The 23,329-nt window shown below is 40.9% G+C and overlaps 1 protein-coding gene across 4 annotated transcripts in view; it reads left to right on the plus strand.

The window, feature by feature from the left end:
* Nucleotides 1-5,687: 5,687 nt before the first annotated feature.
* rapgef4a (Rap guanine nucleotide exchange factor 4a) overlaps nucleotides 5,688-23,329 on the plus strand; it is a 33,000-nt gene continuing 15,358 nt past the window's right edge. The window contains exons 1-5 of one of the 4 annotated variants that reach the window (XM_076746970.1): nucleotides 5,688-6,025; nucleotides 8,224-8,366; nucleotides 8,822-8,910; nucleotides 9,530-9,676; nucleotides 21,200-21,272. In XM_076746970.1, the coding sequence (XP_076603085.1) occupies nucleotides 5,856-6,025; nucleotides 8,224-8,366; nucleotides 8,822-8,910; nucleotides 9,530-9,676; nucleotides 21,200-21,272 (622 nt within the window). In that variant the 5' untranslated portion in view covers nucleotides 5,688-5,855. Of the gene's footprint in view, nucleotides 6,026-8,223; nucleotides 8,367-8,821; nucleotides 8,911-9,529; nucleotides 9,677-10,719; nucleotides 10,864-15,199; nucleotides 15,381-21,199; nucleotides 21,273-23,329 lie in introns of those variants that run through there. The other 3 variants (XM_076746969.1, XM_076746972.1, XM_076746971.1) reach the window with 3 other exon arrangements.

A 23,329-nucleotide genomic window follows, 5' to 3' on the forward strand; every position in this document is an offset into this window, starting at 1 on the left:
GACTGGTAAATCCAGCCATGACTTGGCACACTGGTGCACTTGCTGATGATAGTCAGATTATGAGGCTCCTTTCTTCAGGGAGTGGATCCCAAATCCAATCAAAGAACTTCTCATCAGGTATGGCCTTAGTGTGGACGTGTATAGTGACTAGTTCAACCAGAACCAACCATTTTTTCTCATTTTTACTTTCAAGTCCCTTTATAATCATGCAACCTCATAGATTTATCTTATGATCCCTTGCAGTCCTGATCCTCACTTTGGGAATTCTATGATCTTAAGCCTATTTCTCCCTGAGTCACTCTTGTCAGGGGACCCAGAGCTCCAACTGCACGAGACTCCCTTGGTGCCAGTAACCAACAACAAGGCAAAGCAAGTTTATTATTATGTCACATTTCATAAACAAAGGCATGTCAAAGTACTTTATGTAATATATCACAGACATTAAAGGTCCAGTGTGTACGATTTAGGGGCATCTATTGGCAGAAATGGAATATAATATTCATGATGATCTTTTCATTAGTGTATAATCACCTGGAAATAAGTGTTGTGTTCTTGTTATTTTAGGATGAACTCTTTATATCTGCAGTCTGCTGTGTGAACACCAATATGTTTCTACAGCACTGACTTCCAGAGAGCTACTTTGCATTTCAGCAGCCACCGTAGGTTTGTGAGGTGTTTCAGGTGGTTGCAGTCTGCATCCTCACCACTAGATGCCACTAAATCCCACACACTGGTCATTTAAACAGAAAATGCAGCATAAAACATTAAAACACAAATTAAAGGATAAAACACATTTCAAAAATTAAAGATAAATATACAAGAGCAATGCAGATCATGATGAGCGCTCATTGCTTGGTCAAAAGCAGTGGAAAACATACAGTTTGGACTTTAGTAGACTTTGGTTGACCTTTAAATCCAGTGTTATAGCTTCTGAAAGTTTCAGAAGCTCCAGCTCTTTTGTGTATATTAACACTACCATCTGAACTCTGCCTCTTTAGTGTTATTCCACATTATAATATAGGACTAGTCTAATTTCTGAAAGTCACTTCATGTGCATGTTGTTGCCCAGTATTCCTTCATATTACATACTGTATAGCAGTTATTAATTAACACGTCATTTGGCCTCAATTAAACTAGGTCATCAACAGAAATCCTATACCCTAACATTTGCTCTGGTGGTGGAAAGCCTTTTGGGACGTTTTCTAATTTCATACTTTTAATTTCTAAGTAATTATGCTGAAAATATCCGTTAAAGTGATTTCACAGTACAGCGAAACATAAAACATTCAGTTTTTACTTGCCGGTCATATTTAAAATCAGGTCCCTTCCCCAGAGAGCATGTTACTTCACAGTAAGTATGTGGCTGTTTGATTCATGAAATAAAGAGATGCTGTTTTCATTGAGATCAACTGCAAAGTGTTGTCAGATTTCATTGCTGGCTAATGAAAATGTTATCCAATTCAACTAAGACATAGATTCTAGATCAAGTGGGACAAGATATCCTTGGATTTCCACTTGTACTGTATGGATATTAACTGAATTATTATAATATTGTAAGTTTTAGTAACACATCAGTCAGGTGATAATGATAAAAGACTTCTTAGCTTGATATACTGTCAGATTTTTACATGTTTAAAAACTGTGTATTGTTATGTTTGATCAAGTCTTCATACATTTTGAACATACAGTGTTTACTAACCATGTCTGCAACTAAACAGGAGGAGAATTATGTCATAAAATGCAAATAGGGAAGTAATTATTGATAAATACAAACCAGACTGCAGCAAGAGGCCTAAACAGATGGTGATCTATTTAGAAGGCATGTTTGTGAGCCTGTGAACATTTCGGTTGCCTAAAGTGTAATCCCATCTACATTTTTAATTGTACAAAACATGAAATATTGAACCCTCAACCCTGTGTTTTTCTTCCAGAGATATTATTAAAATAATGCCTTGTTTTGGGCTTCTTCAGCCCATCGTATTAAAGTTGTAAATTAGAGTTTTAAAAGATTCAGAGAGACGTCTTTGGAAAAGGCTCTCAGGCATTTCCTCTGGAGTTATCTGCCCTCACATTCCACTGAGACGTGGTTATCTGATATATGGAGTTTTATATAGCTTTTTGTAACAACTCACATAGTTTATGTAAGTGTTTGATTACACCGCGCATTATGACTTTCCTAACTGCTCTGTATTCATTTGTTTTATGTAAATCCATTGACCTTTGTAGGGATGTGAGTTTTCAGCCTGGGAGTGAAAACGGTGTCAGTTATGGAGCACATCATTTTCTTTGACTGTGGAATTTGTACTTTGCTCTTCTCAGGCAGACTCGTCTCAAAATGTTCATCTGACAGGGACAAACAAAAACACTTTAATCGACGTTTGACCCTGAACATTCAGTTTCTTAGACTTACATGAGCTCATAAGAGTCCTTCATACCAGCAGTAGCAAACATCTTTCCAAATGCTCATCAGCAGCTGAGATTATGCTGTGTGTGCACATAAGGGCTGCATGTGTCTGTGTGTTCATCATTTCCAGCTTGCTGGATCATCTCCTAGCAACTGTGCATCTGAAAAGCCATATATACACAATCAGTGGGCTCTCTCCCAGGGGTAACATGGCACGCCGCAGCCAAGCCAGTAGTCCCTATAGCAACCCCTCAAACAGCATCCAGTGAATAAGACAAACCAAATGGAAACAGGAGCAGGTGAAGAGCAGGTCAGAGGAGCCAGTGGAACCTTTGAGACAACGTCTCAAACTCTGTCCAGCCAGGCACAACTAATTGAAGAAAACTGTCTCAACACCTGCTGTTTGTCCATCTCACTGAAAACGGTGTGATGCTTAAATATGGCCAGTGCCAGCGCTGTGTTTTTCAGCATGAAGAGCAGTTCTGTAGCCTTTTGTGACACATGACTGTTTGCACATTTACTTGCAATGGATGTCCGGACATGTGTGATTTAATTGTTTCTCTCGGAGAAGTTGCACTGCTGTGTGAACTTGTAGCTTATGAGAAGTAACAACATATCTGTAGTGGCAAAGTACTGCAGTACACACCGGCATCTTCTTTCTTTGTTATGTGTTGGTCTGCTGCTGCTGTGAGTTGGTGGTATGCAGCGTCACAGGAATGTGTGTTTTGTGTGGTGCGTGCCCCGGCCTGAGCTCAGCACCACTGTCTTAGCAAGAGAGGGGGAGATGATATGATGGGAAGGGTCACTGCTCAGCTTTCTGAATGAAAGGATGAAGATGTGCACCTCAGATATGTGGGTGTGTTTATTCTTGACTTTTGCTCTTTCTTGCCCTCATTTGTGATCTAATGAGGTAACTATGAGATATTTTTCTTTATCCAGAATGACCCTGTGTTCCACTGTGCATTTGACAATTAAAACACTTGGACTTTGACTATAGTTGAGATATTTTGTCAAACCCCCCACGATGACGGGCAGAAAATTGTGCAGAGAATACAAATGCATAAAATGTGAAAAATGAACAAAATAAACTAATAGATGGAAAACATGGGATTACCACTTTTGTGAACATATTTTGCTGTGTACATTTCATGCAAAGAAACTCTGAATATTTCAGTGTCAGACTGGGGCCTTGGTTACAGTCCCAAACAATCACTTAACCCAGCGTGCCTTCCGACCCTTTGCCAGGAGAACACTGCCATCTTGTGGCCGATAGAAGTACATGAGTTTAAAATGTTAAAATCCGCAAACCCCTCCAAAAAGAAAAGAAAGAAAAGACAAGAAAAGAAAGAAGTCACGATTTGAGTGAGTTCTGTTTATACCATGAAATCAGCAGGAAATGCTTCACAATTCAGGCAATTTAAAACCCTTCAGCATCATATGTAACATGCTGGATGCATTTTGCTAAATCCATTTTTGGTTTGAACACATCTGCAAATAAACCATCACTGACAACCATTTCATCAGTAGTTTATTTTAACAATAGATTTCTTTAAGACACATCTGACACTACGCAGCAACTAAAGTTATCCGTTAACATGGCAGAAACTGGCCAATGTTTTCAATTATCATCAGGTGAGAGACACACCAGTTGCTTATTTTTCATCTATTGTCAGACTTTTCCATTTCAAAATGGGCTTTTAAGAAATCAAGCTTTCAAAATAAAAAGTCTTTTTACTTTTACTTTGGTCAGCTTATCTATTGTGGGCAACCAGCCCTGTAGTCCTACATGGTACATGAAACTGTGGTAAAACCATGGCGTCCCATTTTATGTTTGGTGTTTCTGTGTTGTATATAATCATGAATAAACCCTTTTTTCTCAGATTGAAGTGACAGGAAAGAAAAAGTAACAATAGAAGCATGCACAGTTTTCTGCAGCTCTGAAGGCTTTGTGAAGCTGCACCGCTGAGCCTCGTTACTTCTGTCTCCATCGCAGTTTGTTGCCAAGGTAACAAAGAGCGACCAATGACCCTTTCATTATGTGGCCTCTTATCACAAAGCATAATTTTCTCAGGGCCATTATGGAAATGTTCCCACTTTGCCAGAAGACAAGCCGTCAGTGCCTATATAAAGTGCTTTGGAGGCAATGGCAGTCAGCTATACAAGCAGTCATTTAATCATAGACACAGATACATGCATGGGGTTTATGTCATTTTCTTGAGTCCCACTATATACATAAGCTGTCACATGGATGCTCATGATGATAATGTGGATGTTATTCTTTAGGCCACCCATGAGGTCACCACCATGCCCTCTATCTCCCCTTTGCAACAGTAATCTCCTGCAGTAGAGAGGGCACTCATTGCGCTGACTGGACACTTCATTCCGGGCACATGCACCCATGTCCTCCAACTGCAGACAGCTGCCAACTTATTCAGTCGATGTATGCAGTCATGCAACAGGATTTTTCTCCTCCTCAACCTCCACTCATGCTTTTTAAGATCATCGAGCAGTGGGAGTGAGACTGTTTTAGGTCGTGACAGAGGCAGAGCAAAGATTAGGTGCTATGAGTGCTCATCGTGGGCCACATTTCACACTTTTGAGATGAACTGTGGAAAAGTCATTGTTATCATTTCACAACTTATGTTGTATCAGGAACATTTTGCACCAGGCGAGACATTCTAACTCACAAATAACATTGAATTCACACCACAATTCGACCATATTCTTGAAACATTTTGCACTCGGTTGACTGTTGGGTAAAAATAGCTCAAACTAATGTAATCTAATATGACAGCCCTGTAACACATCCAACCTTCATGAAGGTTTATTGAATTGTGAGTTATACTCAGAGGGGTTTTTAATTTGTTTTATCTCACCTCATTGATATGGTTAGGGTGGACAAAATATTAGAAACACCTCCCAGTGTATAGCACAATATAGTTCAGCCCAAACTACAGCCTCTAAAATCCTGAAGTGGAATAAACACCCTTCTAAAACATCACAGCTTTGATGACGGTATGGTGTACTGTCTGTTCTATTAGACTACATTAGTTTGAAGTAGATGTACCTAGGAGCTGGGAAGTGAATGTACAGTGTATGCTAGATTGCATTCAACTGTAAAAAAAGACCTCAATGGACACTCAGTTTGGACATAAGGGTATAATTACTCCTTTAAAACACTTTTTCTAACCATCACATAATGATTGAACGAAACTTGAACGCTCTGCTGAAAACTGATGCCTTTTTTTTCCCAGCTCTGCAAAGTGAGTCACGTTTTTTTTTTCTTCCTCAAAACAGACCGAGCTGTCATTACCTTTAATGTGTGAGTGTGTGTCTGCCCGTTGGTGCTGCTCCTGGTCAGGTAAGCGCTCATCATCATCATCATCATCATCAGCGGCGGCAGCAGCAGCAGGGACAGTATCGACTGTCAGCAGTGACCGAGTGAAGGCAGATGCTGTTGGTCCAGCCCTCTCCACCACCGCAGCATCACCATCATCATCATCATTATCAGTGGCAGCAGCAGCAGCAGCAGCAGCGGCGGCAGGATCTCAAGATGGTAGCAGCGCACACTTCTTCACATTCGTCGGAATCTGCCGAGTGGATTATTTGTCTGGATAAGAGGTAATTCATTTACATCCCGTCTCTGCGTCCACAGACTCCTTCTAGGCCACTGTGCGAGCCACGCTGACGGAATATGAACACGATTTTCCACCGGAGATTTGTTACAGTAGCAGAATTGAAACAGTGACGTCTCCATAGTTTTAATTTCCCAACGGAATTAAGACTTGAATTAGGACAATCCTCGAAAGTCCGCTCGCATCGGGGCACGGGCTAAACTAAAGGGCCAGTGGAGCAAAGCTGAGAGCAATTCAAGCAACAAGGCTACTAACTTTAGACAGGTTTGATATGCTGTTAGGTTTGTGTGCGCCACTCATCAATGATGCAGTTCAATCCAGCTGATTCAATTAGCCTGTTCATTCACTGTGGCTAATATCCAGGACAAACACTGTGATGGCTCATGCCTTAAACTGTCCATGAGATGAGTTTGGCTTTCCTCTAAATTCTGCCCCAAATCACCTGATCAGTAGGTGAAACTAGTGCATGCACACCTGTCAGAGGAGGCATTAAACCACCAAGCAGCTGCAAAGAGCTGTTTTAAAAAGATCATCAGATAACAAGACCTAGTTTTGGTCTGTTAGGAGACCCCAAAAACTGAAACTGAGCCTATACTGAGAAGTGCAGATGAATCATCATCGTTCTGCATCACCACTGGCAGGTGCAGTGTTGCACAACTGTAATTTACCATCCACAGGAAAGAACTGCAATGTGTGCAATCCCATATGTAATATGTAAAAGGGATTGAACCTATTATGGGGAATTTTGATCAAGATTACACTTTGAATTCACATGCTCAGGCTATAGTGGAAAGGCAGGGATGTTGCACACAGCTCAGGTGTAAAATGACCACTTAGATACACAGAATGAGGACGGAGAGAAAGAGCCAGAGAAAGGGTCCAAAGTGCATCAGCTATGAAGTGGTGCCAGACGTGTTTGCACAGTAATATCCTCCAGGTTAGTCGCAGAGGCCACCTGTGTTGCTCAGATCAGATCAGATGGATCTTGCATGACTCACCTTTTCCAGCTAATACATACAATGTGTGCTTCACCTGACAGTATAGGCCAGGTGATGAATATGAATGTGTCACCCCACCTGAAAACTCATTGGGCTTCTTTACAGTATTTGATACAAAAGATGAACAAACACATGAAACCACGTGTCACTTGTTTCATTATTCAACTGTTTGTGTTATCACAGTCTAATGCAGATGAATATGACATCTCACTCATTACTCTTTGAAGTCTTAATCTGTAACCAGACAGTACATAAGGTTCAAAATAAGGTTCTTCATTGTTTTTATTCGTACTGGAACAAGCTGCCTCATGATAGAGACACTCTGTCCTCGCTGTAACCCTAAATCAGCACCTGTTGAATGCTTTTTTGTTGTTGTTGTCTTGGATGCTTTCCAAATAGACACCTTGGCTTTAAAACTCAGACTCCCACACACCTCTCTCTCGCCTGGCTCACATTAGCTGTGGCTTCGGGTGTGATTGTACAGTCCAGTCAGGAGCAGCACAGTACTTTAATGTGACTACTGTGAGTGGAAAGGTTGTCAGGGAACCACACTGCTGTGGCTCGGTGAAAACACTTACTGTGCTGCAACATGGCGGCTAATACAGTACAATAAATCATTTTTGCTGTCACACTAAGGCAGAGGATTGTTGCAGCGGTGAAGCAAGCACTTGTTTCGGTTTCTGAATCATTGATACTGTTTGGTTTCATCTTTTTAAGGGATGCATAAGGATTGGAAGGTGATGTAAGCCACAGTACAACCACCCACATGTTACATCAGAGGCTCCAGATTCTGTATAACAAATTTGGGGCAGTGAAATGCAGGCAGGGAGTGACAGGGATCAGACATGCACACAGTGACTGTGACGATGTGGACGTGATCGGCATTCTCTGTCCCAGTTTAGGCTGCTCACAATGTTAGAGCTCAACGGGATAAACAACAGTTATTCAGGTGTAAATTATGACCTGCTGCCTTATGACATAAGAGCTTTAACATGAGACCAGAGGACAATGTTCCTCAAGGAGAAACTGGTGTCACATCCCTCCTGCTGAGCTTCAGCTGTTTTCAGAAGCCAAGATGCACGTATGCTGCTCTGGCTGACTCAAGCTCTGCAGCCTGTTTAGATACCATATGCACATTTCTTTTAGCACTTACCTGTACATCGCCCTTTTCTTTTTGTTTCTCCAGACCAGCAGAGCGCTCTGGGGAAGATGTTGACATCATCCTGGCACGTCTGAAAAATGTGAAGGCCTTCGAGAGATTCCACCCTAGTTTGCTGCAGCGGATTTGCCTGTGTGGATTCTATGAGTGCTTGGAGAGAGGCATCACCTGTAAGCCAATACACGGGCTCTGAAACTGTCATACCGCACAACAACCGATTCCAAAAAAAGTTGCTGTGTAAAGCATAAATGAAAGCTGAATGCAATTTTTTGAACAAACTGCTGAGCTTTTCCAGGATGCCCCTTTCATACTCAATCATGATACTATCACCTGTTACCAATGAGCCTGTTTACCTGTGGAGTTCCATTCCACAACTCTCCCAGTCTTTTGTTGCTCCTGCTCCTTGTTTGAAATGTGTTGCTGCATCAAATTCAGAATAAACAAACATTAAATATATTGTTTGTTTTCAGTTGAATATATGTCAAAAAGACGTACCAAATGATCACATTACAGGGTCCCATCTTGTGTGGAATGGAGGTTGTATATCTGGCACCAAAGGGAACGTAGAATTGGATTTCTTCTGAAAACATGTTGATTTTTTTAAAATCTGTACTGTGTCTTTTAGTGTATCGTCAAGGAGACATTGGCACCAGCTGGTATGCCGTCCTCTCTGGTTCACTGGATGTCAAAGTTTCAGAGACATCAAGTTATCAGGTATGACTGATTTGTTTTTCCAAGCAATATATGACACCCTTTTTTAACTGGAAATGGTTAAAACAATTGGGACTTAGGAGCCAGAGTGGCACTCTTCTTTCCAGCATACTACAAGCATATTGCATTGATTTGTTTCAGATAAAAAAAACTGCAGCGAAATCTGCACTGTCTTCTTAATTTCATAACGTTTCTTTGAGGATGTAAATTATTGTGTCAGCTAATCTCCTCTTGAAAATCATCACAAAAGAATTCACATCAAACCTCAAGCTTGTTTGGATTGTGGGCTGTGAAACGCATTTTGCTTATTACAATAGGGGACATTACCGAATAGTTTTTAATAGCGCAGCTTCATGCACCTCAGTCAGTTTGTCTGCGTGCTGATTGGAGTGATGTCTGTGCAGATTGAAGTGTATCCATCTATCGACCACAAGTGCTCAGGTGATTGCCTCTAACCTTTGAGAGTGATCAGATCAGTGCAGAGCACCGCTCCTCAAGTGCCTCCTTGCACAAAAGAATAAGGACGTTAGATTAGCATTTCACAAGATTCTTGTCTAGCGGGACCTTTTATCCTTATGGGGGGAATTATCCATGTGGAGCACCGTCTCTGCTTCTGTTATAGGATGCTGTTACCATATGCACACTGGGGACTGGCACGGCATTCGGGGAGTCCATCCTGGATAACACCCCCCGGCATGCCACCATTGTCACGCGGGAATTCAGTGAGCTCTTACGCATTGAACAGAGGGAGTTCAGGTCTCTGTGGGAGGTGAGTACCTCTGTCTGCTCCATCTGCACTTTCATCAGCCTACAGAAATTCTACGTACACATTGCAGTGTGTGACACATCTCAGAGATTAATTCAAGATAGCTCTCTGAATCTCTGCTAGCAATTCAATAACGGAGTGAAAACACTGTTCAGCCTGATTACCAGGCTGCAATGGAACAGGAATCCTATTTGCACAAATGGCTACAAAAACAGGGAAATTATTACCATTATTTACATGTTTGAACTAAAAATATGACTCTTTTAATGTTGTTAAAGCCATCACTTGCAGATACAAAGCAGAGCCTTCACAGCTGAGTGGGTTGTTCAAAGGCATCATGCATCTCTGTCCATTTATCCATTGTTTTCTGACCTACTGAGGGGGCTGCTTTAAGACAGGGAACAGCCACCTGTCTCAGCTTTGTTATTGCTGGAATTGAAATGTTGAATGTGAAAACTGTGACGAATGGAGCCAAGTGCAAACCAAAGTGTGGGCGGTGTATAGGCAAAGTGCCTTGTGGATTAGTGGGGGTTGGATCATGAAGTTATTGTTTTGTTGGCCCCCTGCAGGTATGCAATGAGCTGTCCACTTATTATAATAAAGCCCTCTGCTCCCAAGTTTGTGTGTGTAAGCATTAGTATTGGATTCATCAGGGCGTTGACGGTTTATGCCTTTTGACCACTAGATGGAAGTGCAGTGCTGTGGAGAAACAGATTCAGTCTCATGTATGAGACAGACCAACTATATGATTGCATGATGCTACAGAAGTATATCTTCAAACATGACATTTAACACCCTATACGTATTTGTAAGACTTTAGATTGATTTTGACAAGGTACTAAAGAGAAACAGTACTGTTTATGGACAAACTAAAGTAAGTTTGTACCAGTGCACCACTCAGCTGTCCATCTCCTGCATGTTAGTTGTAGGTGGCATGCTGTGCAGAGGCCCCTCTCCTCTCTCAGCTCCCACTCTGCTGAAGTCGCTGCAATTGACTGAGAGAGACAGCCCATTTCCTCCGGCACAGAGGGGCACAAGGGGCTGCTAAATTATGGGCTGTGCATGTCTGTGTCAGCGTACTGGCCAGTGGCAGTGTGTCTGGATATCTCCGATGTGTGCTGAGGATCACCTGGAAGTGCTACTGTAGGCTACACATTTCACCTCTGCCCTGGGGCGACCTCCTCACAAAGGTTTGTTTCAGATGATATTTCATGGCTTCTGATTGTTGCATCTTGTCCTTAGACCACTCTGGCTGTTTTGTAATATAATGAGACATTGTGAGGTGAAAGTGTTAGGACATATTTTTGGAGCAGAAAGCTTGATAGGTATTATGGGACTGCTTCCTCTGGAAAGTTGCAATTTTGTTTCTGCAAACCAGGTATGAAGAAGCAAAAACACATATCACACATTCAATGAGTGCAGCTGCAGGTTTGTTAATTGTGTGTTGCTTTAATGTAGTATATTTTTTAAACAATTAGGCTAACAGCACTGGGTAAATATTTTCTGATCTTGTGTCATTGATTCCAGCTCATGTGCTGAAGGGACTAAAGTTTAGTCACTAAACTGTTGGGGAGTTGTTTTTCTGACCCGCTGTCTCAAGTTAAAGGCCATGTCCACTCAGAAATGTCTTTTCATTATTGTTGCTTCACTTGGATGTTTGACCTTCTCTCTGCAGAAGTTTGACACTAGATGGCTGTTTTCATCTGTTAAGGGAAAGTTTCTCTGTGGAATTGAAATGTGGATTTTTTGGAAAATAAAACACATCACACAGAAATTATTATTTCAACCAGAGTATTTGTATAGGTCTAAAAAGATGTGTGGAGTGGATCTTTAATGTTTAAGTTTGAAGTCTTTGCAGTCCGCACCGACCTTCAGGTTCCCCAAATGACATGTTCACTCTATTTGCCCTCAGTAGGGTTTCCACATGTAGCTACTTCACCCAAAACCTTGACGTCCATTTACAGCATTAGCATCAATACATGGATCCTCTGCTGTTGGATGTGCTGAGCTGGCTTCACTTTGCAAGTCAGCCAAGCTGTGACTGAAGGGCTATTGAGTCAAAATTCACATAATCAGCTTGTTGACAGATAGTCATTACACTTGCTCCCAGTGTTTTACTATTTGTTGTTCACACAACAGTTGCACCATATTATTCTGCCTGCCAATGGTGCTCATTTATTCCTCCCAGCATTGCCGCAATGCAGAAAAATTGCTTATGTACTGTAGTATCTTGTTACTGGTAGCATCACACTTCAGACTTCTCCTGCCACTTCTGATGTACCGTGGCAGCAGACTGCCTTCAGCTTCCCTGGGTGTCTTCCTGGCTGTTTAAATAAATGAATTTCAGCTTCTTCACACAGGCTTCACTCAGGCTGAAATATCTTTTGTGGTGCGTGAAAAAGCTTAAGCTGCATGATATCAGTGTTCTTATTGGTTACGGCCGTGAGAGTGAGGGTGAACAGCGAAATATTCCTAGCATTGATTGATGCCAGTTGATATGGGGAGATAGCAGAGCAGTGATTGTTGGGGGAAAGGTACCACCTACCCTGCATCAAGCTGAGGAGGAAGCCCTGAAAAAAGTTACACACCTTGTCCTCCTCCTTCTCCTACACAGATCTGTCCTCGTGCAGAACGCCTGTGGCCAAGCACTCTTACAAAACTATGCCAGAGTGCGCACAGCACTGCCCTAACGAACCAATGGATAATATTATTTATTCATGACTGTCCATGTCAATTATTAATTGTACATTTTTCTCCAGTTTTTGCCCTTCCCCTAAAATCTTTATAGGATGGTTCTGTAAATTAGTGGACGTGTAGGAGAGCTATTGCTTGTTTACACTTCTCCCCATTTGCGTAGGTGTTTCTTGCATGTGACTGTTGTGCATGTACACATGGCAAACTCGCTGAATGTCTGAGTGTCTATGGGTGCCACTCATGTGCGCGACGTTTTGATGCTAATCTTTTCATGCCACTGACTGCTACGACCACTGGGAACGAGCAGCCGCGTGCTGTTTGTTTAGCAGAGCAGACATGAGCCGAGCTCAGCACACGCGGCCACGCTGACCGAAGCTTAGATGGCCTGATCATCAATTTGCCCTTTGTTTCCTGCTTCCGACCGGCTTTGTGATTGAAACAACATGATTGTAATTTTTGCTTTTAGGGGAATAACGCAGCTCTCTTACAGCCACGTCAGCCTGCATGTGGCCTGGACAGACCTGCTTTCAGTATCTGGACGCTTTGACATTTTGGATTGGAGGTGACAAATTACACATCATAGGTTTCATAAGCATGTGTACTGCACATGCTTTGAGTAGCACTGGGTTGTGGATGCTTTCATTTTTATGGATTTTGCATGCATGTTTAGACTGGAGGCGTATCTGTTGGGTGCTGAGCAAAGAGTGGTTGGGGGGGATTGGTGTGTCACAATCATCAGTCCATAGAAGAAGTCTGGTGGGCAGCCAGTGGAGAAAGCTGATGAACAGGAAGTGGCAGGGACGCAGTGTGCCCTCTGGTGTCTGAGGATTGGGTGGGGTGGGGGGAGGGGTTGGAAAAACAAGGCCACATGAATCCTCTGGTGGTTCAGCATCCAAATAGTGTGCCACATCCAAGGCCAGAGTCCCTCCAAGTGTACAGCGGATATGTGCACTGAAAGAGCAGGAAGATTTTATCAAAACATTGTGTTGTATTCCCCTTATCTCTGCGGACAGAGTCGTTACATCATCAAAAGCCCAGAATCTGAACTCCAACCTCTCAAATAAAACAGGACTCATGAAAACTGCAACTGGCCTTGCAGATTATAAATTTTGGTATTCAATTCAGTCCACAAAGTGACAGTTTTTTGTTGGAATTTAGATGAAATTAACCCAATGAGATGGAAAGATGTGAGACATGATAGTTGTGAGTTGCCAACTGGAAACTCGTACAACACCAGCACATTTCTGTAGTGCAGAATAACGTGTCCAGTGGTCGTTCAGCTGGCACACAAACTAGATTTCTCTCAGCTTTCATCTCATCATCGCCTTGTTTATGCTCATGTGACAAATATTTTTGCTGAGCTGAACCTGAATCTTCTAGTTAAACCACAGCCCACGGCATGGAGGAGCTGACTAAACTGAATTCAGACAACAAAAAAACTAAATCAATTGCAAGTTTCAAATCAAATTTGTTGCTGCCATGGAGGGGAAAAAAGGAAAATAGAGTATGTTCTCTCTCCAGTGCCTCCGCCTGCCTCAGTCAATCATCATGACATCCAAAATACATTTGATACGTTTGCCTCATCTCAACTTTGTGCCTGTTCAATAGAAGCCCTTATTCCATCAAATTCAGGATGACCAAAGACAAATCCTAAGGAGGGCATTATTTCCTGTCACATGGTTTTACAGAAATTGTTGTGGTCTGTTCTGTCAGGGGGGAGTATAAACTGACAGGGAGTCAGATTTGACATGGTGATTCAGTGACACACATCTACATCTGTTTCTTAGTTACATCATTCTGTATCTCTTCACTCTTATTTCAAAATCATTAAGATGGCTTTTCACGCATATGCCACTTTTTGGATGTTTTTACCTCTTTTCTGTATATGATGAATTAATACGTAAGTGAATACTGAAGGCCAAGAGAAAGGTTCTGTTCTGCAGACTAATGTCTCAACGGACTGATCAAGACATTACACATCATATAACTGCTTGTTACTTATGGGAATGAATGTACAAAACCCATTAAAATGTGCTAATTTTGTTCAGATTTACTTGTTCAGTTAATGAGCATTTAATGAGCCATCACTGACAATATTCTATTGTGAAATTCACTGTTATTGCAACCCAGTATCATGGCAAAGTGTGTAAAAGAAGATCCATCATGTCAGTGTAAAATAAGGTGCACATGTCACAGCACTTTGCATATTTTACTTTAAAACTTTTGATAATGTGATTCATTTCTTGGTTTGGAAAATGCTCAGGGAGTTCAATGCAGCTGTCTTGCGGCTTTGATAGGTAACACGGTCAAAGATAAGACACCATCTGCTCTCTGTCCTTGAGCGGAAAGAGCTCAGCGATAGGAAGAGGATACTGGATGGCACTGTCTGTTCATTTCAGGTTTGGATTGGACGCACAAAGGAAATTTCACAATTTAAACTAAATTGAAAATGTCTCTCTGCAGAGCTGCAAATTGATGAAAGCAGCCGGGACATTTTTTCAATCATTTTTTTTTTTTTTTAGATATTTGATTATTAGTTCACGTCTTGTTACGCTGACCAGACTATGCTTTAGTTCTTTCTTTGTGAAGGTGGCCAAGCTGAAATTGAGTGACTACTCCGTGTGTGTAGATTAGCTAAGGCTTGTGATAGAGAGAGAGAGAGAGAGAGAGACAGAGAGAGAGAGAGAGAGAGAGAAAGAGAGGGAGAGAGAGAGAGGGAGGGAGGGAGAGGTCGAGCATGCTCTCCTGTGTGCTCGCTGACTGGAGTTGAGTAATCACCTAGCAACTGCTGCTCAGAAGAAGTCAGCAGTGACTGGCACTCTGCTGGGTTTACACAGTCTGCTCTCAGAGTGGCGTGCAGGCTGCGGTGACAGAGCTGCTGGATCATGTTGGACCATGCTCTGGGATTTACATGCTTGGATTGTTTGTTAACGCCTGGATTAAGAGGGTGTGGAGGACCTTCCTGTCATTAACAACAAATAAAGGGTGCATGGGACGCTGGTAGCAGCTTTAGGTAATCTCTGCCAAACTTTTCAACAGTCCAGTGCATTTGTTGCATGAGGAACACTGTGTTAAGTGGAAAAATGTAGGTTAGAAATTTATGCAGAATTGTTTTTGCAGAGGTTGCAGAACCATCGAGAAATTCAGAATTAGCAATCCAAATGCCAAAAGTAAAATTCAGTATTTTCATTCATACTAGAATGTATATTATATTCCTGTTTGGGAGGAAATATGACAGAGCAGAAGTGAAATGAAACTCTTGGGTGGGATTTTCCCCCAATTGTTTCCCCAAGTGGCCTGAAGTGTGCCTGTAAGAGTTCAGAATAATCGGTCAGTGCTTTGAGAACAGTTTTGCACGGTGTAGGTTATGTAATCTGGGGTGAATTATTCAAAATATAGCAGTGCATTCATGCACATTGATGCTCACAATGCAATAATGTGCTCAAGCATGAAAGACAGAGGTGGAGCTTGACTGCACTGAGATGACTTGGTTAATATCTTCACTGATCTGTTGTTATGGCACAGATAAGACAAGACTTATCTGTGGACTCTTTAAAGCACAGCAGCCCTGCTCATCAGATAGAGATATGGACTGTATATTCAGCAGTTTTTCACTCCATGGAGACAATGGTTACACTGTTTTTATACACAAGGTGTATGGGGGGATAAAATGGCACATTATTAGATGAGCAATAGATAGATATTTAAGGGTTCTCCTGCTGCTGTGAACAGTGAGGTCAGTGCATGAAAGCAACATCTGGAGGAATACAGAATGACACATCTGTTGCAGACATTTCTAAACCCCCTTTTTATGTAAAGACGAATGCAGGATCTTACTCTTAATACACCCAAATGACTCTGAGATGTGTGTCAACTCTGCATTTACCTGATTATTAGTCAAACACATCATATATTATTCATCTCAACTGAGTGAACTTCTTATGTTTCAGAAACTATCACTTTCAGTGTATAAAATAAATTTTTTTGTCTTCAAAGTTATGATCAAAAAGTGGCATTTGCCAATTGTGGCAGATGTTACACTGTGATTATAGGGCCAAATATGCTCTGTGTTTGTTCAGTGTCATTGGTATTTATTCTGCCAGAAAATGGTTCTCCTTTGAGTTCTAATGCTTCTCTACTATAACTACAGAACCCATGGACTACTCAGAGTATTTTTCTAATGCCAGTCCCACCGCTCAGTCACATTCTCCCAGCTATCTTGACATTTACAGCACTACGTGTCTGGCAGCTTGAACGCTTTTTGGATGGGCATGACATTGTTTTGGTTGAGTCATCATTATTTAAAAAAAAATAAATAAATAAATATGCAGCACTGATTAAAAAAAGTCAAAGGTACATGACTGTGCTCTTAAAAGGACAGAAGTCGGCCAAGAAACATCACCAAGCTTTTAAAAGGTAGAACCCTGTTAATAAGTTCAGCTGCTTAAATCAATTCCCTTTAGGATTCTGGGTTACGTTTAGATGAACAATTACTGTGCAGTGACTTGTTTCCGATTACAATTATTCAGAATTTGCTGCAGCTCTGATTCACATGTCTGGTTGACAGATTCATCATACTGCTGCTAGTGGGCTCTGTATTTAGAGCCTTTTACCAAATCAAACTGAAGGACAGAAATGCTGTTTCCTAGAAATAAAGCTGAAATATTCATAACACAATCATACAGTATCATTCAGGGTACCACACCTACATGCTGCCATGTTCAGGTGCACTGAGCCTCGGTGTTATCACACTGGGGTCAAAATGAATCACTGCTTCAGCTGAAGTGAAAGTTGAGCTGTAAACTTAGGAAAGATCTAATGCGCTTGCTAGTAGTTGATCCCATTTGATGTAATTCTTTACTTGTATGACAAATGAAGAAAATATCTCTTGAAGCCACGTCTCTGCCGTCTGTTCCTCATGGTTTGTGTGTCAGGTTCTATTGGAAGTGTGTTTCAATTCCCAGAGTCGTGGATGAGATGGGATTTCCTACACACCTGTCTGATCATATCACTTAAAACAACAGCATTCTTATTCTGAAGGTGTTTTTTAATGCTTCTCAGCTGCTCAGAGTAAATCCTCTTGAACCATCATAATCTCCTCTACTGTGATGGCATCAGTTTCTAAAAAAGCATACAATAATTCATAAGAAGCAGGGTTGAATCACATGCCATAAACTGTCTGACTAAACCACTGTGACAGATTATGGGACCCGGTCGACTACGCCTAAAGGTCTATCCGTGCTGAAGATGCAGTCAGGTACATTTGTACCACTAATACAACACTGGCCGCTCTCTGGAGAGCTGGCTGTGAGTGCCAGAGGAGTTTGTGCGTTATGTCTATTGACTTTCCATTTGTCAGTAAATGCTTATGTGTGCTAACAACGTAGTGATCCTAAACAGCATGTCTTTGCTCTACTTGTGCAGATGGTAGATACGGACATCTCTGCCAGTATTATGGTTAAAAATGACAGACCACAGGGAAGTAGCGGCGTAAATCACACCCAAAGGTTGTTTTATTGTGACATGAAGTGTTGTCATAAATATTTGAATTTACATTTCAAGGGAACATGGTGAGCACATTTCGTTCAGGATGTCAGCAAGGCTTATAAATCTTTAAGTTGGCATCTAAGAATCGCCTTTTATGTATTTATTCTTACATTTGGTTACAATCCCAGTATATCTGCAGTTTTAATCCCCCGTTTTGACGGGGTAAATGATTTAATGCTTTAATAATATTCTTGGATTATGAGAATACAGGCCAATGTGTGTCTTATTGGACTGATTCCTTGAAGGAATTATTTTGGGAAATAACCCTTGTTTACTTTCTTGAGTTGAAGCCATTAATTCCAGTCTCATGTCTGTATGGTAAATGTGAGGCTATAGCCAGCACCCGGTTATCTTATCTTGGTTTAAAGACTGGAAACAGGGGGACACCGCTAGCCTGTCCAAACTCATGTGTTAAACCAGATGCAAAGTTTTAATTAGGTAGTTAGAGGGGCTGCTAGGCAGGTTTTGTACAGAACTCAGCTAGATGTTTCCAGTGTTTATGCTAAGCTAAGCTACTTGACTGCTAGCGCCATAGCATGTATGATATCATTCTTCTCATCTGACTCTTGGCAAGTTAGCAAATAAGCTGATGTCCCTAAATGTTGAACTATTTAAAGTGCTAATACTAATAAATGGGTTTAGCTCATGTATGCTTATACACAAACAAAATGAAAGGTCTCCTTGTGGAAACGAATGCATTATGTGTCAGAAGAGTCAGAGACATCATTGCTAACAAAATAAAACCAGAGAGCTTTTTACGCACCTGACAATGGTCCTAATCCCCCTCTAAACAACACCCCCACGCTGCCTGCTGGATGCTGCCCCTCAGGGAGGGCGGCTTTATTGGTTCGGAGGGCTTGAGTTGATTTGCTCATGTGCTGCTCAGTTTAAGTGCTCCCTCCTAATCCTAAATCCTTTAATTGTCAACATAGACAGATAGGCTTGTCGAAGTCGCTCTGCAGGCTTCACCTCTGTCGCTTTGATTAACTTTGAATAATTACATCTGTTGTTTGCACGTGTACCAAATCCCCTCCACAAAAGACACACTTTCATAATCTGAGTTTGACATTAATCTATCTTTGAGTATCTTAATGAGCAGCAAATCAATCTTCATTTTGGAGTAGATATGTGGAAATGCTTTCAAAAGCGGCTTCTTAATTGCTAAAGTGATTAACTGACTCCAGAGGGTTGAATTGAATTTAAAACGTGACCTCTGAGAGTACATTACCATCGAGGAACAAATGTTCTGTAGCTTCCCTTCAGACTCCCCTGACCAGAAGATACCATAGAGAGAACTGGCCGGTCACTAAGTGTTCCTCAATCAGCTTTTTATTGACTTAGAATATAGTCGCTTTGACACATAATCAGTTTTTATTTGTCTTTTACAGCAAATGAATCTCGAACCATCAGTCTTCTTGACAAATTGTTTAAAAAAAGAGCCTGAAAATCAGATTCTTTCAGATTCTTAGAATACAGTTCAAAGATGAATAAACAGCTTCGTATATTACAACATCAACGACTTATAAGTGTATGACAGTGATGCCCGTGAGCCTTTTAAACCTTTCTTGCTATTTGAACTTCCTTCTTCCCGTCATTTATTCTGTACGTGAAGACAAGACCATGATAGCTTATTTTCTGTGCTACACGCTTAGCATCCAAAGCAGAATACAATGGAAACAATGAAATGGTCAACCTCTGTTTGCCAAACCCAAGATGCATTTAGTTAGCAATAAACCAACCTTTTCAAATGCTGTCAACTGGTCATCAATGATCACTAAATTGATTAGCTGAAACCTAACTAACGTAGCTATTGCTCCAAGTCAGAATTACTTCTCTTTTAAAATTACTGTACAAAACAAACAAACAAACAAACAAAACGTTTATTGCCACAACCTATGTGTTCTTTCCATCTAAATATGCCAGGCTGAATTTATTTACACTTACCAAATATTACTGTGACACATTTCCAGAAATACCTTGCAAATCTACAGTAGCTGAATTAGGACCTGAAATAAAACCTTATGAGCAAATGTCCGTAAAATTAAGTGAACAGCTGGGACTTGAGATAAGGAATAAATTAATCAGATATAGGTGATGATGATTTTCTCTTGGCTTTAGAGAATTGTTCCACCTTGACAGAGGTCTGCACTTTGACCTCTGATCTCATCTTGCAGTGAATAAAGCAATATTTCTTTTATGGCTCATTGGCTGTGGTTGGATTGACTTCTTTATGCACCAGTGTCATGAACAAAAACATGACATTTACTAGAGTGCATGGGCGCACTATGATGTTACGTAACATCTGAGATGCTGCAGGGCACCGTGATGGTATAAGCCATGTACATCTCGTCATGCTCTGTTTGCTCTCTGGCTCTCTGCATCTTGCGCAACACTAAGGAATAAATACGCTGTGACTAATCCAAATATGTAATCTAACTATATATATATAAATATATAGTCGATGGGGAAAAGGAAAGAGAGAAAAGGAAGAAGAGGACTAGGAACTGACATTAAGCATTAAAACTGAGCCAAAGCTGTATTTAATCTATTACTCAAATGAGAAATTTTTAATAACTCAAGTGTATTAGCTTCACATTTTGACAGTCTTGATAATAAATATAATAATGACCGTATTGGTATTCTCCTCTCTTTATGATCATTAATCACTGGACCCTACTTACATTTGCATGTTCGGACTAATGAGGACTGAATATCAAACAAATTGTCATCGACTTTGTTCTTTCTCCTCACAGCCTGGAGACAAGTGATGTCAGAGGGGTTGGTTTTTTGGGGGTGGGGGTACTTTGCCTTTATTAGACAGCACATTAATGACAGACATGAAATAACACACAGCTAAGATTCTCAGCCACTGAACCGGGCACGTTTCAGTTCCATAGTGTGCATCTCACACCACAAGGCCCCTTGGGTTTATTCTAATTTAGATGACGGATGAGCAGCAAAGTTATCTGCTTCTCCTCAGATTTGCCACTGGATGTTTGCATCGTGTGGATCAGAAGAGAAAAAGCAACTAGGCATATTTTCTCAGGAACTGTTCTGAAGTGCAAGTTATTGTACTTTACTGCAGCCGTCCTGTTGCTGCCTGAAGTCCTCACTGTCTTTACGCTGCTGCTGTCTTCTAATGGTTGATACATGATGTGCTGCAATCATGTTATCATGTATGGTGTTATACGTTTTTACATAACAAATCTCTGTCAAATTGACGAATTCTTGTGAGATATGAACTGCTCTGACTGATGTGTTCATGTATTTTCTTTGTTTTCACAGAAATATCATCACTGCATGGCCGGACTGCTCGTCCCACCCTATGGTGTGATGGAAAGTGGTTGTAGTGCTGATAGTAAGTAGCCCTCACTGTCAGACTCAGCAAAGAACCACTTCTCACAGATTTTGTTCATTGTCCTATCAGCTGTGGCTGTGGTAGATTTGAAAGCAGTCTTTTACCTTTGAATTAAATTATTGTTCACAGGATCTTCAAGACAACATTTGACGGTCAAATATCACAGTGCAGCTGCTCCCACATGTTCAAATGTTGGGGTTGGTGCACACGGTTTGGTAGGATATTTTAAAAAGTACCAATGCATTTGGTTTATGTTATCAGATACTCAAGATAAAGGTACAGTTCAGATGAAGCTCAATTGAAATTATGAAATTATAATGGCGTGTATGCAGACTGCCTTCAGTGTAAGATGTCACACTGATTACAGTAAAAGGCTTCACTTTACTTTATAAATATTCCCACAAGTAACTCCAATAATCATGAGATTTTACATTGTTTAGGTTTTGTATTACACCATAGATTCTTATTTTGTACAGTATGTCATAATATTTTTGTCTGCCTAACTCCATTACTGTCTGACCTTCCTTTATCCTCTTGCATTGTGATAAAGGCTGATACTTTTATTTATGCTTTTCTGTTGCAAGTTAACTCAATATTGACTTAGCTTTGCTCAAACAGAGCACTTAACTTGCTTCAAAGTCATGTACCATAAAAATGATGAACAGCAGTGTGTGGTGAGAAAATCTCTGACTCGGCTCGCTTACTGGCAGTGGGTTCACTTTATTGTCATGTATTTTTTAAAGAGTTCGGAAATGATGGACATATTGTAAAGAAAATGTTTCTCTGTTTTATGTCCCAAACAAAGATTTTCAGAACACAAAACAGTTTGATTTGACTCCTGTAGCCTGTGTGTAAAAGTTAATGTGTCTGCTTTCGTATTCATCACTGTTACGTGCTATCCAGCAGCACTGTAAGAGCAGGGCTTTGGGTATTCTTGCACTGTACAGTGCAGCACTTCAGGGATTTACAGTATGAACTGAATGCATGAATACACCAAGAAAGAAATCACACGAGCATCGAGCAGCTGGAGGCTGATGCACTCTCCTGTACATTACATCCGCAGCAGCTTGGTGGTTTTGTAACCGTGTTGGACAAGTCAAATGAATTAAACATGCTTTAAATATTGTTCTTACTTACAACAAGACTGTACTTCTACAACACTTTGGCGTTAACAAGTAGAGCTTTTAAAGTCAGCATCATTTCACTCACTCCAGTCAAGCATTCATGGCCACTCTACCTGAGCACCCTTTAAAGCGCGAATACACTTGTTTTTCACCGCTTATTTAATGAAATGACACACTTTGCTCTGACATACTCATACAACTAAATATGATCCTTTACCAGCCGATTAAAGTTTCGATTTTTCTAACTTATGTCTAATCATGGATTCATCTGTCATGTGCATGCTGCACGCTGCATTCCTGCTGATGTGACTGAACTGATGTGACACTTGAATGAGCATTGCAGATGAAATGATGGACAGCTGCGTTGACCTCTCAAAAAAGCACAAGATTCTACACAGACCCACAGCATCTAGATAGAAAGAGACAACCAAAGTGAGACTCTCATTACTTTCCAAAATGACCTGTATAATTGATTAGTATTTTGGTTAAATAGGCGGCCAAGACTATTGTTTAAGGTTTGGACAATTTGCACAGCTTTACTGTAGCACTCACAAATATTTGACTTACATATGCAACTTTTCCATCATAGTTTTCCCTTGTTGGTGGATTAAATGCTAACACATGTATACCAAGATAAAAATCTTTACACTGAAGAACATTTATAAAAATAACCAGGAATTTACAGTAGCCAGGAATTACACAGAGCATTAAGAACAAAGTTATTCAGTTATACAGAAGACAGAAGCTTGAGTTTTATTCTTCGATGTACAGCTACGAGCACAGTGCCCCGAGCTGTGTTCCACTTTCTGTGTATTGTGTGGATTCTGTGTCTGTTTTTGCGGTATCAGCAGTCTGAGAGGAATGTCTAAGAATAGCCGAGTTTTCCCCTCCAGATACAGTTGTGACTGAGCCGCTCTGACTGATAGCGCCATT

This window comes from Chaetodon auriga, chromosome 13 (assembly GCF_051107435.1).
Source record: "Chaetodon auriga isolate fChaAug3 chromosome 13, fChaAug3.hap1, whole genome shotgun sequence".
Classification (NCBI taxonomy): Eukaryota; Metazoa; Chordata; class Actinopteri; order Chaetodontiformes; family Chaetodontidae; genus Chaetodon; species Chaetodon auriga.